At 32.6% G+C, this 17,621-nt stretch overlaps 1 protein-coding gene across 3 annotated transcripts in view; it reads right to left on the bottom strand.

The window, feature by feature from the left end:
* Positions 1-17,621, bottom strand: part of ANKRD12 (ankyrin repeat domain 12) — a 130,561-nt gene that overhangs the window by 70,335 nt on the left and 42,605 nt on the right. For 2 of the 3 annotated variants that reach the window (XM_081079025.1, XM_081079026.1), the window contains exons 3-5: positions 16,190-16,337; positions 7,142-7,210; positions 2,890-3,036 (exon numbers count right to left, since the gene is read on the bottom strand). In XM_081079025.1, the coding sequence (XP_080935151.1) occupies positions 2,890-3,036; positions 7,142-7,210; positions 16,190-16,337 (364 nt within the window). The remainder of the gene's footprint in view (positions 1-2,889; positions 3,037-7,141; positions 7,211-16,189; positions 16,338-17,621) is intronic. The other variant, XM_081079027.1, reaches the window with a different exon arrangement.

Raw genomic sequence — 17,621 nt, 5'->3', positions numbered from 1 at the left:
CTATCCATTTCTATAACGTACACCAATAAGAATAAGGATCTTATCTATCTTATTTATCACTATCTCGACAGTTTAGAATTTCTTGGTATACAGTGGTACTCACGCAGATTTGGTTGAATTAATGAATGAATTTTATTATCTTTATAGTCAAATTATTTATTAAGAAAATTAGCTGTTGAACTTCTTAAAAACAACGTATTTTTTAATTCATACAACTTGCAATATAGAAATTTTTGTCAGCCATACCAAAACAATATTCAAACACACAAAAGTACTACTATCTATATGGCAATCAGGTTAAACAAAACAAAAATATGAAAAATTACGTAACAGATAAAACAATGAACCCTAAGAACGTATGCGCATGTGTTCTCTCTCTCTCTCTCTCTCTCTCTCTCTCTGTCTCTCTCTCTCTCTTATGTATATATATGTCACTGAGATGAGGGAGGACTTTAATTCTTGAATTTATTCTAAGGATAAAGGCTCACAGTAGGAAAAAAATCAGTTTTAAAAATTAAGTCTTCTGGGGAGGCCAATGGCTCAGTTGGTTAGAGCGTGAGCTCTTAACAACAGGGTTCATGGTTTGATTCCCACATGGGTCAGTGAGCCGCGACCTCCACAACTAGATTGAAGACAATGAGCTGCAGCTGAGCTGCTGGAGGGGTGGCTGGATGGTTCAGCTGGTTAGAGTGCAAGCTCTTAATAACAAGGTTGCTGGTTCAATTGGTTAGAGCATGAGCTCTCAACACAAGGTTGCCGGTTCAATTCCCACATGGAATGGTGGGGCTGTGCCCCTGTAACTGAGATTGAAAATGGCAACTGGACTTGGAGCTGAACCGTGCCCTCTACGAGATATCACCTTACACCAGTTAGAATGGCTATCATCAACAAGACAAATAATAAGTGTTGGGCAAGACAAATAATAAGTGTTGGAGAGGCTGTGGAGAAAAAGGAACCCTCATACATTGTTGGTGGGAATGCAGACTGGTGCAGCTGCTATGGAAGGCAATGTGGAGATTCCTCAAAAAATTACGAATAGAATTACCATATGACCCAGCAATCCCTCTCCTGGGGTATCTACCCAAAAAATTTGAAAACATTTATCTGTAAAGATATATGTGCTCCAATGTTCATTGTAGCTTTATTTACGGTGGCCAAGACATGGAAACAACCAAAGTGTCCTTGATAGATGACTGGATAAAGAAATTGTGGTATATATACACAATGGAATACTATTCTGCCATAAGAAAAGATGAAATAGTACCATTTGCGAGAACATGGATGGATCGTGAGATTATTATGCTGAGTGAAATAAGTCAGACAGAAAAAGTCAAGAACCATATGATTTCACTGACACGTAGTATATAAAACTTAAAACAACAAAAGAACAAGACAAACAAATGAAGAAACAAAAACTCATAGACACAGACAATAGTTTAGTGGTTACCAGAGGGTAAGGGGGGAGGGTTTGGTAGATGAGGGTAAAGGTGATCCAATATATAGTGATGGAAGGAGAACTGACTCTGGGTGGTGAACACACAATGTGATATATAGATGATGTATTACAGTATTGTACACCTGAAATCTAGGTAACGTTACTAACAATTGTCACCCCAATAAACTTTAATTTAAAAAAATTAAGTCTTCCCATCTAACTATTAAATGACTCAAAGTCAGTGTTTTACAGACACATTGAAAATTTTAACACTGTAAAGTATCTTTAATTTGGCCACATTTTTTCCCAAGTTGGAGGTGGAAAGGTGGAAGGGTAATCAAACAAGATGCTCTACTTAAAAAGCAGGAAGCCCTAATATGTTTTCATTAGTGAAAAATATTAGGTACACTCATGTTTTAATGGAACCTATGACACATACAAGCTCTAAGAATTTTACCATGTTGTCCCAGTTTTTTTAAAAAAGAGCCAACACAGGAAAAATTCACTGAAAAAGCTGTCATTTTCAATGCATTTCAACAGGGTCTGTTATGGCATCCAAAGATGCCTTGAATTCAGAGCCAAAAGAAATTTTTTCTTCTTTAGACAAGTGATTTACTTTCTTGTATCAATCAAAGAGAATTACACACGTAAAGTTTTTCTCTTCTGTTGTTAGCTGCCAGAATGCATAGCTAAACTCAATGCTCAGTAGTAATAACTACCTCAGCCCTACTGTCTGGGTTTTATCTACCCTTTTAGCTCTTTTTAATAAATTAGCAAGTTTGTTCATTTGTTCCCATTTGACTTGGTCCTGCTGGTAAGCCATCTTCAATTATTTTTGGAGGGCACAGTACATGAATAAACACACACAGATGTAGCATAACACCTTAATTAGAAGACTAAATGAAATATGAGATAAATTTACGTAATATACTACAGATATTTTTACTTTTATAATAACCAAATAGATCCTGAAGCTTAAACAATAAAATAACAATAAACATGGATTAAATAAACTCTTGCTTCTAAAAGAAATAATGTGATAAAATTGTCAGTTAATAGCAGGGTACTACAGAATAGAAAAGTAAACTATATACCTAGAAGCAGTTTTACAGAAACTGGGGTAAAAAATTCTTCAGTGAGATAAAAGCACAGTTCTGCAACAGATTTCTGAAGGTGACTGACCCATTTTTACATTACCCATTTTAGTTGACAAATGTTTATTACATGTCCACTAAATGCAAAAATCCCTGCTCTTGTATAGTTTCTCATGTAGTAGAGGATACAGACAATAAACAATTGTCATACAAATAACTGTAAAATTATAAACTTATGTTACTAAGAAATTCTGATTAAATCCAATAAAAATTTAAAGTACTTAAAAATAATTATTAAAACAAAGCTACAGTCTGAGGAAAACTAAGAATAAACATGAACTCAGTGATGGTAAATGTCACCTGGACTGTTGTCTCTTGCTGTCATCTGCATAAGAAGTGCCATCTGCTTTCGCTCTGAAAGTGGATAACCAAAAAGAATGCTAACTGGTGTGGACTTCTTATTTCCAGCTTCCTTTTTTGTTTTCTTCTTTTCTGGACCTTCTTTCTCTGTAATTATTAATATGAAAGATTTGAAACAAATGTAAGCACTCAAAAGCAAAACATAAGACGACTTTTTAAAAACAGATGTTAGACATGTATATGAAAAACGTGTATATGAACTAGCAACAGACAAAAGAACACTAGACTTTTATTGTATTACACAAGCAATTTTATTTCTGAATGTTTTGAAAAACATATTCTATTGTTTTCAGAAAATTAATAACATTTGGAAATTTATTCCTAGTAAAATTTATATTTTAAGAGTTGTTTTATTAAAATTTAATTTCAACATTTCAAATGTTCCTCAGTATATTACATCTTTGAAACTTCTCTTCCATTCATTACAATTTTATTCTTCTTAATTACTGCTAAACCTGTATAGCAATGTTCCTTCAAATTATTTCCCTAATTCACTAATGATTTATGCAATCTTCTAAGAAATATTTAAGACAAGTCTTAAATACAGAGTAATTATTGGAAAAAAAGCACCAAATTACTTTATTCCAGTCAAAGAAAGTTGAACAAGGAATGATATTAATTAAAGCTAAAAATGAGCAAATTAAAGATTCTGTGTGGCTGTGGGTGATGGTGGTGGTGGTGGTGGTGAACAGAGATCCTACAAAGATCCAAAAATGACTAAGGATTCTTCCAAGAGATTTGATCTATTAGTCAGCTCTCAGACTTAGCTATTTGAGAAATCCTTTGGCAATGCAGCCAGCATTCTCCTTTTATAATAAGTGAAAGGGAAATTCAGATGAAACTGGATTCCACAGGTCAAAGAGATACAGATGTTTGTTCGTTCTTGAGGACTTCTCTGGCAGTTAATTCAGGTGGCCCTCGGAGAGCCAATGCAGAGGGTCTACCTATTAACTGTCTAGGCATCCATTTCTTGGGAAACCCTATACAAATACCTGGGATTTACTGATCCATGTTTGAGGGTCCCTGCAGAAAGGGGCTACGAAAACAAACAAAAATAAAATTTAAAAATAAATGTAACACATTTAAAAATAAGTGGAAGAAGGGAAGGAAGGCTTAGCCGTCAATACTGTGGTGCTTTTAGGAAGATGTGGCCAGTAACTAGACTACTTACTCCAGGAGATAATCATTTATTAATCTAGCAAGTTTCAAGAAATAAATAAAAGTTTGATATTATTTAAATACTATGAAATATTATTTAAGGAATGAGAACTTAAAGTAGTAATTCTTGGAGTGTACAACTTAATTAGAATACACCGGCATCCTAATTGACTAGAGAAATCAGAGGTCCTCATATTTAAACACTGCTGCTCACAAATCACTCAAAATTCAATAGCTCCTGAACTATTCATTTTATTGATACTTGATTTTACATAAAACAAGAAGTCAAGATTTACTTAAGTCAGTCTTTATTAACAATTAAATCTAACTTATTACTTTATTTTTATTTTCATTTCATTATTATTAATGATCCAATTTAGTATAAATCCAGTTTCAGCAGTGTTTCACCTAACTTACTAAATTTTCTATAAAGCCCTAAAGAGGTCTTTTGGAGAAGCCCATTTTTTTCTGAAACATACTTTCTCCTAATAATGTTCTGTTCACTTTGGTTCTCTCATATTTAATGAGGACCCACAACTGTTGTTTTAAGGGTTTTCCATCTGAGCAACAAATCTTTAAATGTAATGAATGTACTTTCACTTAAGTTTAAAATATTTAACCTTGTGAAACTTTTATAGAAAGTAGAAAAGAAGCATTAATGAAAATAAGTAAAATCTATTAATTGGAGGAAACAAAATAAATAAAATACACAGCATTAATCCTTAAAATTAATTTCTAAAATTTTGGGAAAAAATTTCTTTTATTTTGTTATTTGCAAAACAAATTTTTGGTTTTAATGGCATTTTAATACAATGTTTTAAAAAGAATATGCTCCAATGGTATATATTCAGTTTATAGAAAAAGTGAGACACTTATAAATTCATTATTAGAATTCCATGCTGCCAAATAATTAAAGATAATAATTATTACGTTTTGAAAACCAATGAACAAATTGGATATACTCCAAATATTCAAGCAAAAATTCAAATTAGATACTAGCATCCAATCCAAATTCTATTTTTTCTTTAACTGACTTTAGTCATTTGTCCAAGTTCATGTTTTACATGAGACAGGAAAAGAAGGTAAGTGAACACTAGCTGGGGTAAGATAGTTAAGTTAGAGATAACTATAGACCATTCTTCAAAATTGTAAGTATTAGATCAACATGTCCCAAAGTGTGCTTTTCCAAGTTTGAAGCATTCAACAGAACTTTGGCTATTTCGGATCTACCTGTGAAGAACTTATTTCCTGTGACCTGTCATAAGTAAAAAGTGATGATATACTATATATTTGAAAAAGTTAGGTACTTCTCAAGTTTCAGTAACTTAAATGTATTCATCTGTCTGAATAATGGGTCAGGATTTTAAAATGTAAACACAGAATACTGACACATGTATTCATTTAACAGTGTACTACAGACTTGAAATTCCACTCAGCCACCCTACAAATTTTAAAAGTGAATCAATTATTACTAAAGTAAAACAGAAACGGACCTTTCAACAATCCCACATTCTTTATTTCAAGGTCAGAGGCTCTTTGGAAATACCGGTATAGAAATGTCTAAGTCTTACAATGTTGAAAATAATGTTCTTTTCAGGTCTTGTCAGAATAAATAGGAAGTTCAACATTGTCACACCCCAATTAAGTGTAGAGTATATTAAGGAGAAGAGACAAAATTGTTTTTCTTGGGGAACTGGTTTATAAATTTATCAGTGTCTCAAAAACTAAATATGCCATTTTCCCACAAAGCAGTCACTGTGTAAGGAATGAAACAATAACGCTACAATTCAAATACAGATGAACATAATTAAATCAATCATATTTGGAATGTGTATACTTCAATTCTGAGAAAAAAATGTCGCCATTACTCTCTGGTTCTAAAATATCTGCACAAATCTCTAACAGTTGGGTGCTCGTATCATTTGATTTCCAGCAAAGATACTCAGATGATGGGTGGCTTCATTACATCAGCTCTTTCAGGTGCATCCTGACACTTATGAGTCCCATTTTAGAAAAGCACACCTAACTCCAGAGTAAGTGTAAGTCTCTTAAATTTAATGCTGATGATAGACATGCCCCCACTCCCCAATTTCGATAACCAAGTACTACTGCCTCATCAGTTCAATTAACAGCTTTCAGAATAATTTTAAGAATAACTATTTGGTTCTACACCACTCCCACGAATTTATAAAATAAATACAAAGTAGATCAGAAATAGAAGGTTTATTTTGGGTTTTATAACTAAATGTCATTATGCTGATACTTAGGGACTAAATAATATTTTACATTAAAAAACATTCAGAGATAAGAATGTAAGTCCATTTAAATAAGATAACACACTTAACTAGTTTTCACATACTAGAAAATATACTTACTCTTTATTTTAAAATAATATTTATATATTTTCTCGCATTCTTTCTATCTGGAGCAATTATGAAGCATAATACCTGGTGCCATGGCTGAATAGAGAGGTTCCAATATAGTTAATGTAATGGAATTTCTCCAGGGAATGTAGTATTTTAAGTCATTTTTAAATTCAACATGGGAAGCAAAGTCAATAAAGAGTTCAACTTGAAAAATTTCTAAAACTTGTGTTTTTTTAAAAAAACTGCATAATCGAAGAGTAAGATGGCACGCTCTATCAAAATCAATACACTTTGAATACCTTGTAAAGACTATACGGCAAAAGCCTAAAGCACCCTGGGTATCTTCCCATAGGGGTCACTGAACTGAACAATTCCAAGGGGCGGACTTTCACATTATTTTCTATGTGAACGGTGCTCCCATGTTGTGCTGTACAACACCTGAACGGCAGTATACAGCAGTCCTGCTTATAATGTTCATACACAGCATGTGTTGGATGTGATGCACTAGGTATCTTAAATAAAAGTTGGAAAATTTGGTGTCATCATAGTTCACTTATTCAACCCAAGAGACCTATATACTGGTTTGAAAAGAAGTTATTTATACACAATAATTAATTGTAAGTGTGATAAACCACTGGCTAAACAGGAGCCCCTAATAATCTAATTACCTGAATATGTCCTGTAAGAAGATATAAGTCTCTCCCCCCAATTTTCACTTGTATGTCCTGGATCTGAATCTACAGAATGAGAAGAAACAGGAAAAAAGAAAAAAAGCACACGAAGGGAAATGCAGAATTCAACAAACCAACATTTTTCAAAAGACCACTAGTTATTTAGTCAATGATAATTCATTGTTTTCCCAAAAGGTTCTTTTTTAGGGTAAAGCCAAAAGCACATTTAAGACATAGGTTTGGCCAATACCTAATATTTCAGTTTCTTCAACTGGAATATTAAAGTTAAGAAAGTCAACCATGCAGTTTGCAATAGATATTACTAACGCTGCTTATTAAAACATATGGCCTTTGAGGATATATAGTTTTTCAATCCCTGAATAATGATAAAAGATGCAGTACTCTATCACTGTTTTTTTGTTTAGAATTTGTCTTTAGAAAACTTGAATAATGGACTTGAATCACCCTTTTTGTTATAAGAAGGCCAAAACTACTCAGAAGACAATAGAGTACTTTGGACTGAAGTATCATTCTAGACCACAGACCTCTCTATAAATTATATACATTTCAAATGGTATGAATTGCTGCACTGACCACTACTGAAGACCTGTTAGAAAGAACAGCCTGAATCAAAATAAGTTTATGAGCTAAGATAAGAATATGGAATCCTGCCTAACAATTCATGACAGATAGAGAATTGATTTTCGACAACATGACCAGAGCAGATACTTTTACTTATGAACATGCCACTTTAACTCACAATATTATTATTCTGATATTCACATTCTTAATTTATTGACACACTTTTCTTTCCAGGATCATTACTATAGACATTATTAATGAGTTCAATTAGGTATAAGGAAACAAAAGTGTTAAAAAAAGTTAAGAGAACAAGCAACCCCTAAACATAGTATTAAAGATACTGTAAGCCTACAAGTTTAGTGATGAGAAGCCTCACTCAATTGAAAGGGGAATCATTACTACAGTAATATTTAGACCAATTCTAGAGCAAATGGGTATATGGACTGAATGACAAGCTTTTCAATGAACTTCTTTTTCAAAACCGAACACATTAAATTAGCAACTAGAAGAATTCTATGAAGAATGTTTAAAATTTCAATCACAGACAAGCAAATATACAAAATGGCCTCCATAGATTATATAGCAAAGAAAAAGTGGCAAACAGTAAGTTGTGCCAACAAACTGAATTAAATGGATTATTGAAAGATCATATTATTGTGACAGATTAAAGCATAGTGGATAAATTGAACTTTCAATTATATTAATTAATATAAGAAAGTAGTATAACAGTTCATCTAAAATTTCCTTTGGAAATAATCAACCTACCCTCACTCCACACATCCTTTGGAGTTCATGCAAGTAAGTATGTTTATGTTTGGGGCATTTGAATGTGTTCTATAAAGATTAAATCAGGAGCTGGAAAATGCAAAGCTTCCTTACCGCATCCCTTTACGATTTCTTCCTTCTTTGCTATACTGAGACTAGACTATGTAACTATTGCTATCTATTACGGGTTTTGTAAGACATTGAGTGCTAAGCACACCTACCATATTTCCCCGAAAATAAGACCTAACAGGAAAATAAGCCCTAGCATGATTTTTCAGGATGCTTGTAATATAAGCCCTACTCCAAAAATAAGCCTCAGTTAAGATCGTCAGCCAGACGGATGCATTTAGTATGTCTGTTGCAACACACGACAGATGTATTGAATTATAAAATAACATTAATACATAAATATAAATAACATTACTGACAATACTTAAAATAAATAATATAAATTATAATTTAGTATTTGTAAATACCCAAGCAGGGGCCTTTGAATGAGAGGTAAACGCCTTTGTAAACAGATGAACTCGAGACTTATTGACGAATGACCAACCGGAGTACAGACACAACTCATGAATAACGTGCGGACTTGATAATGAACCGATGTGGTTGTGTCTAATGTTAATCTTTATAATTCAATACACTGTATGTTGTAACAGATGCACTTAATGCACTCGTGGGAAATAAAGAAACGTTTCCTGAATTTTGGTGCTTGCAATTTTTCGTCGCTTTTGTGTGGACCATCATTCATAACTGTCATCATTTTTGTTGCCACTCCTGTCTCGTAAGTCTTCAATTAACACTTGACTTAATGGTAGATCTAAAGGGAATAATATTTTGACCACCAGACAAGATGAGTGCAGAAAGAAAGAGCTATTCCATTGAGTACAAGAAAGGAATCGTGGAGGACTCCCAGGGCAAAAATCTTATGGCTTTCTGGAAAGAGAAGCTGGATCTCTGAATGGTCCGAAAATGATGAGCACAGTACGATAACTTCAGTCAACAGGAGGATGAGTGAAATGCTAAGAAGCGCAGTGTGGATCAGGTCGGCAACCATTATTTCCTGAGCTGGAGGACATTATCTGTGAATGGACTGCTGACAGGAGAGCAAAGGCTTTGGTTGTGCGCAGGGCTGATATTCAAGCATTTGCCCTTGCAATGGCACCACAGTTAGAAATATCCCCAGGAGAATTCAAAGCATCACAATACTGGCTGGATGGCTTCCTTCAGCGATATGAACTGTCTCTAAGATCGACAACACTGTTCAAACTGGAAGACACTGAAGTTATTAAACGTGCACTTGCATTCAAGTCCTTTGTTGATGGCATCGACTTTTCCAAATACCAACTCTCCAACATGATTGCTATGGATGAAACTGCAGTGTTTATGGACCAAGGATCTCAAACGACAATTGATCAGAGGGGTGCCTCGTCAATCTTCATTCCCTCCACTGGTTACAAAAGTGCATGTGTTACCTATATTTTGGCAATTCGTCTGGATGGAAAGAAAGCCCCACCTCTAATCATCACTAAGGGCAAGAAAGATAAGGTTGAACGTGTTTCAGGCATTTATGTTCTTTAAACCGAAAAAGCCTGGTTCACACAAGCAGTTATAAGGAAGTGGGTAGATTTAATGTTGCCACTTGTTTTGCGAGTTGACCAAAGAGGTTTGCTAGTCTCGGATTCAACCAGCACTCGCCGTGCTAAAGACATGAACTTCCTTGCAGAGAGAAGAATAGATCAAATAATGATTCCTGCAGGAATGACTGCCTATCTCCAGACTCTTGATATTGCAATAAACAAGCCATTCAAGGACGATTTGCGCATGGAAATCAATGACTGCATTGAAAATAGGATGGAGAGAAATCAGCGTGGAAACTTTGTGAAGCCTAGCCTGCAAGGGGTCATGACTTGGGTGAAGAATTCATGGGATAAAATCACTGACAGCTGTGTTGCCAATGCACTGCGAGCAGGCTACATGGACAGGAAGTGCTCATTTAAGGAGTGCTCTATTGCTGGACATGAGAGATTGGGGCCAATGGTTCTACAGGTAATGTTAGAAATTCAAGCCAGAATTCAGGGTTTAGAGAGTTATGACGATGTTCCAGAAGAAGATGACATGACTGTATTTGAGTAAATGTAGATTTTTGTACATGAATAAATGTAGATTGTTGTACATGAATAAATGTTGATTTCTGTACATGAAAAACTAAGATATCCCCTGAAAATAAGCCCTAATGCGTCTTTTGGAGCCAAAATTAATATAAGAGCCAGTCTTATTTTCAGGGAAATACGGTATTATTTCTCCCTGATACGTTCTGTATAGCAAGACAAGCAATACTTGTATTTTAAAAGCCATCTTTTTAAGTTAATATACTGTTCTTGGTTGCAAGAGAATAAGTAATAATACCAAGAATGATTAAAAGGGTTTGCACTGTACGTTTGAAAATTTTTATATTAAAATATCAGGGGGAAGGGTTGAAGAAAATCTGTAATAAATAATCTCTGTGAAAATCACCAAAACGTGATTAAGTAAAGCACTGATTTTACCTGCTACTTTAACAGTTACCAGAAAAATTACATTTGTTTTCTTATTTAAAAAAGTTTCTCTCTCCAAATTTTCTCAAATCATATTAAATAGGGTGAATTCTTTAATGGCATCTAAAGTCTCAGGAAAATAAAACTTCTAAGGATGGCTGGCAGAGAAGATTTAGTTTAAAACATTTGAACATGCTCTATAACTGTTACCGTGGACTTTGGAAACAGATACTATTGTGCCTCTTTGGATTTTCTCATACCACATTGTCTACATATGCCAAAAGAAAAAATAAGTAAGCAAATAAATAATGCTTACTAAGAGGAAACAAATACTTTTAAAAATTGAAGGGTGTTGTACCTTTCTAGTTATTTAAACATACACAGTAAAATGATGAAGTGCTACTTGTTTACCTCTACAGAATATCAGATCTGTAAAAACCTAAAGAAAAACATGTGCCCCAATGCTATTTGAGGTTAAAGAATATTTATATACTGCTGGAGACTTTGTAACTAATTGTAATTATTTGGAGAAACATAATAGAAATGTTTAACTTTTTTAATCCTGCAACCCTACTCCTGGGAATGAAAAGAAACAATTTATGGTATAATAAAATCTGCAAAGATGCTCTTGATGGCCATTACTCATAACAGGACTGTAAATTTAGTTTGGAGGCCAAGAAGAGATTTCGTGTCAAGGGACTGTGGCTTTCCTTTGGGTACCATTAGACTAGGAAAGAACATATATGAGATTTTATGACTGATGTTCCGGAATAAAGTTCATTTAGGCAGAAACATTAATAACTATTAAAGGTAACAGCAGTTATCAGTTATTAATTACTGTGCTAAAAACTTTATATTATACAGTGGCAGTACTGTAAGGTACCTACTCAATATTCACTCGTCCCTTCTTACTAGAAATACTAGTTTTAATTAAGGTGACAATATGCCCAACTGAAAGTATTTGACTTTTCAGACTCCCCAGCAACTAGGGTAGTCTAACCAATGAGATGAAGGCAGAAGTTCCTAGGGAGGTTGTTTCATCAGTAAAAAGGAAAAGTCTCACTTGGAGAAAGATACTTTTGTCATCAGTCCTTCCTCCTAATTTCTGCCCAGGAAGAAGAAGACTTCTTGTGACTAGAAGGCAATATACTTAAGGACAAAGCCCATTTGTGAGGTAAGAATGGCAGAGCAGAAAGACGAAAAGAGCCCACCCAGTCCCTGATGGTTTTATGGTACTGTTATATCAAGTGTGAACTATCTATGTCTGGTCATACTGCATTAGATTTAAAAAATCCCTACCTACCTAAGCCAGTCTTATTCACTTTTGTATTTTAATTAATGCATCACAAACTTAGTTTACACATTATGTCTCTTAAAGGTAACGATTCTCTGAAGTTGGTATTATTTATTACATGCACTTTTACAGATAAAGAAAAATTGGGACTTTTATCTGTCTAGTCAACAATTCCTTTTCTAGAAAGTGTTATTGTTTAAAAAATTAATAAATGTTTAAAAATTAAGAATTCAGAAAGTTTAAGACACACGAGGGTAAATCAAAATGAAGATTAAGAATGACTTGTCACACTAATGGCATTATTACTGATTTTGGGAACCACTGGGCCTTCCTTGGACAATTTAATCTTTTTTTTAAAAAAAAAGTAATGACGGTCTTTTATAAAATAAGTTCATTATTTTAAAAGTTCATACGAAAATATATAAAGAAAGTCACAAATCATCCCAAATTCTGGAAGTTAAAATGTTAACATTTGATGAGTATCCAAGTATCCCTCTAAATACAAATACAGAGAAATTACGGGGAGGGAGGGAAGAGGAGAGACAAATAAATTTATGTAAGAATTGGAAAATATCACACACACGAGCTATTTTTAAATAAAAAGCTGTAATGTTAATTTATTTAAATCAAATATAAAAAGGGAAAAAAAGCCAAGGGAAATATAAAAAGGGAAAAAAAGCCAAGGGAACTTCTTCTCTTAAGAGATATCATATACTAAAATATAAACACATCTATATAAACATGTATAAAATAATTTTAAATAAGATTAAAAATTTTAAGCAATCATCTGAAAAATTATTTTAGATATCAGTTAATCCCTTGGTATGAGAGATGATGAACTGAATAGTACCATTAACACTTTCTGTTTATTCCCTACCTGTTCTTTTATTTTTCACTACGTTAAGGTTTATAATATTTACATTTTTGTCCTAGGCCCATAATACACCCACTGGGTTTAGGCTTAGTTTTACAATGAGACAGTCTTTTAAACCATCTTATCTTTCCACATGTGTGTTAATATTTGTCCTGTGTGCACATACAAATATATGCATTCAAACAGTACCTATTACTCCGTAAACCTGTTTTTTTCACTTTATACACTGTGAACATCTTTCTATGCTGCATATTCTTTTACAATTTTATTTTTAAGGGTAAAAGCATTATTTCTTCATTGAATTTACCATACTTTAAAAAATCCTATATTACTTGACACCATTTTCCTGTATTTTTGCTATTATAAGAAAAACTAAGCTAAATATACTTAAAGATAATTTCTACTCTCATCAATAATTACTCATATAGAGAAAATGCCAAAAAATAAGTCAAGTGTTAACAAACTTTCAATTTTTGATATATGTTGTCATAATTAACTCTAATAAGGTACTCCTATAATTTAGACCTACTATATATAAAGCAAGTTCGTATTTCCAACCAGGGCCCACTTGATATGATTTAGGTCAACAACAATGTCGTCAATAGTTACAAATTGCATTTTTTTGATTACTATTGATTCCTTTCCATATATTTCTTTCCAACTGTAATTTTGTTTTTCTGAAATACCTGCTGTATCTTTTGTCCATTTTTCCATTTTTGTGTTTTTCTCTTCCCATTTAGGAGATGCTTAAATACTAAATATATTAAAATAAGGGTTGTCATATGTTAATATTTCTCCCATCTGTATTTTTATAATTTCATCTAATAACTTAAAATACAGTACACTCTAAAAAAGATCAATGTCAAATATGGGGCTTGATTCTATAATTATCTTTCATATAAAAAGTACCATTTAATACTGTATTTCCCCAAAAATAAGACCTAGCCGGGCAATCAGTTCTAATGCGTCTTTTGGAGCAAAAATTAATATAAAACCCGGTTTTACTTTAATATAAAACCCGGTCTTATATAAGACCAGGTATAATATAATATAAAATAAATACAATATAATAAAATATAATACCGGGTCTTATATTAATTTTTGCTCCAAAAGACACATTAGAGCTGATTGTCTGGCTAGGTCTTAGTTTTGGGGAAACACGGTAGTACTCTGCATTCCACCTTATTTTTAATTATGAAAATAAGACACTTGGATTGTAAATAAGACATTCTGCTTTGGACCTGGGTAAATTCTTCTTAATGCTGTGTATGTGCGTGTGTGTGTACAAAACTAAAGCCTTCATCTGTTATTTACAAAAATTTATAAATTCAGCATATCAAAAATATAAATGCATGTTTAAATCCATCAAAATCTTGTTTAGCATTAGCATGTAACCTTTCCAAAAGAAAAACAAAAGTTTGTTATGAAACACTCAAAGAGAGAGAGCTGCAACATATCACTAAATTAGGTTGGAAAAACTGTAACGGGGGAAGTATATAATCCAATTAATAAAATATGACTTAAATTATGTTTACTCAGTGCCTAAAGTTCATGTCTTCCTAAGTAACATTTTCTCCTTTATTTTATTCTAAATAAAAGATAAATAATCCATCTGATCTAATAACAAAAGTTTTCATGGGAAGTTTTTATTTTGAAACCTTATGTATTTCTAAAAAATGCTAACACTGCTTGAATTTACCTAAATCCCGTCTTCAAACTACTACTAGAAATATTACCGTCACTGGAAAACAAAACCTGGTTAATGTAAGTACTTCAAAAATGACTATCAAAAGTATGTCCGGGGAGGAAATAGAAGTTAAATCTTATAAATCCAAAGACACATAAGTGTCTTCTCAGCTAAGTGATCTAAGTACTAGCTTGAGAACATTGTTTAAGGAGAAGGAGTCATGCTTCAGGGGGAAAAAAAAGATTCTGAATCTATGGAAAAAGCCAGTGTAACAAAATGAGCAAAGCATACAATTTCTTAATTACTTCACAAAAGAGTAATTTTCAAGATTTAAATATGTCATGAGTGTTTAAGAACAATTTCTAGTCCAAGCTAAGAGACTTTACCTACTATCTACCTACCTATTACTGAAAGTGTGTATTAAAAATTATTTTTCTAAAGCTGTGTTAGTATAGGACATTTCAAAAGTCTTTGGGGTATTTTCATCGATTCCAGAGACAAGGTCATTCCAGTATTGATGATTAAGATGGCTAGAAAGCTGTAAGTAGGATATAATCTCTGTACACAAACTCAGGATGGAACACTAACTTTCTGTGAGTGAAGCTAAAACATTCTTAAGAACAATTCATTATTAATATTTCAGGCAAGGGATAAAACAATTATGATAATTACATAATAAACATTCAAGTTTATATTAGTTTCAAGAAATTATTAGTTCAGGGCTAAGATACAATCTAGAAATTTATTATGTGGTGGTAATAAGGTTCTAATTTATTATGAATTATTGGGATTGATGTGAAGTATCATTTCTGATATATAAGAATACTGAGAAAAAAAGTACTGTGAATTGGGATTAGGCAGTTAGGATCAATATATATTTTTTCTTTTTTTTTGGCACAGTGGGGAACATATTTCTGATTTCTGAATCTAAAATGCCTACGCTTTTTTCTTTAGTGGGATCAATAATGTGTCCACAAAAACTCAACAACTTTTTCTCACAACTACCACATCCTATGCTCCCTATCACTGAATAAATTTCATCATTGAAATGCTCTTCGAACAATTACGTTCTGAAAGTGATTTGTAATGAACATTAAGAGAGTTAAGGAAAAAAGCAAATTGTTTTTATCTCTGATTAGAAATCATGTTTGGTGAGAACTATATGAATTTCTGCCCCAAAATGATAAATCTGGAATACTGAAACACAAATATTTCTCTATAAAATGGGGTGCAAGAAGAATGATATGAGAAAAATCATAGTAAAAGATGATTAAGATTTTATCAGAAAAACAACAAAATATTCTACCTGTATCTGAATCTCGTTCTTCATTTCTTGATGGGCTAATGGTAAAAGGAAGTTTACGTTTCATGGATGATTTCTCTTTCATCTCCTTGCCCACATCACTTCGATCAATTTTTGGAGTTTTGCTATAGGATGCAATCTTGTCTTTACTCTATTAAAAAAATCAAATATGAATAGAGTTATAACAACATTAGCTAAGCAATACACTATTAAAAATACTTTATGAAGGACATTGTCAAACATACAAAAATGTAGAGAGTGTATTATAAACTATTATTGTCCTCAATGTACTCAAGACCAGTTTCATTATAACATTTCTCTAATTTGTTTCACATTCCCATACTTTAACATAATAGAATTTTAAAACAATAAAAAACAAAATCTTAAATGTAAAAGACTCTATGTCTAAGTATAACAAATATTATCACTAATGAACAAATATAAAGGTGAAAAAGTGATTTTGGATTGAATTAAACAAATTGTGTTTTATTAATATCATGTGCCCACTCAGGTGAAGTATCCTACTGTCATGTGTATAGCTGTTGTCAAGTTCACTCTTATAATCCAACATCCAAATTGGTGCAGCACATCTAAACTGAGCTATGTAGCAGGAGAGCTTAAAAGAATAGTCCTCAAACTATAATAAATAGATATAACTGTACAGATTCTCAGAGGCAAATTAGAAGTAGACTGAGATTGCAGGAGACACTAAAAAAGCTTTCAGCCTAAGAAAATAAACTAAAGGAAGGATGAGGGGAAGAAGGGGTATTAAAAAAAAAAATAGTGATTTTTTTTAAAAAGTGGAATTCATCAATAAAACCAAAAGGGCAACAGAATAACACTTTTAGTGAGTCTAACCGTGAAAATGAGAAAAGAGAAAAATAAAGATTAGAACTGAGACCTGAATATAATTCCAGACATGTTAAAAAGTTACAAAAGAATAATACTGTATTCATTTTTATACCACTAAAAATTTAAGACCTGGAAAACAGATTATTTTCTTAAATAACATGCATTTTTACAATTAGTTATGAAAGAAAGAAAACCTGAATAGATCAATGATACTCAGAGAAGACAGTAAGTAGACAGCCAAAGCTTTATGTTTAAAAAAAGGTACCTAGCCCAGATTTTACAGTTTTTAAATAAAAAAAATTCAAGGAACAGATATTCTCCACTTCATATAACTATGCTACAGCACAAAAGAAAAGCTACCCAATCAATTTTATAAGTCTAAAATAAAACTGATACCAAAGAAGAGTACCAAAAAAATTATAGACTATATCGCTTATGAAATAAGTGCAAATGTAAACTGTCCTAAATAAATTGTGAAATTTAACTTAGTGTCTTAGAAAGATATCATAGTCGAGCAGGGTTCATCCAAAGAATGTAAGAATAGCTCATTATTAGAAAATCTTAAGACAATTCACTGGATCAA

Source organism: Rhinolophus hipposideros (assembly GCF_964194185.1).
Source record: "Rhinolophus hipposideros genome assembly, chromosome: 17".
Lineage (NCBI taxonomy): Eukaryota > Metazoa > Chordata > Mammalia > Chiroptera > Rhinolophidae > Rhinolophus > Rhinolophus hipposideros.
The sequence above is the reverse complement of the archived record's forward strand: the minus strand, read 5'-3'. Positions and strand labels throughout refer to the sequence as shown.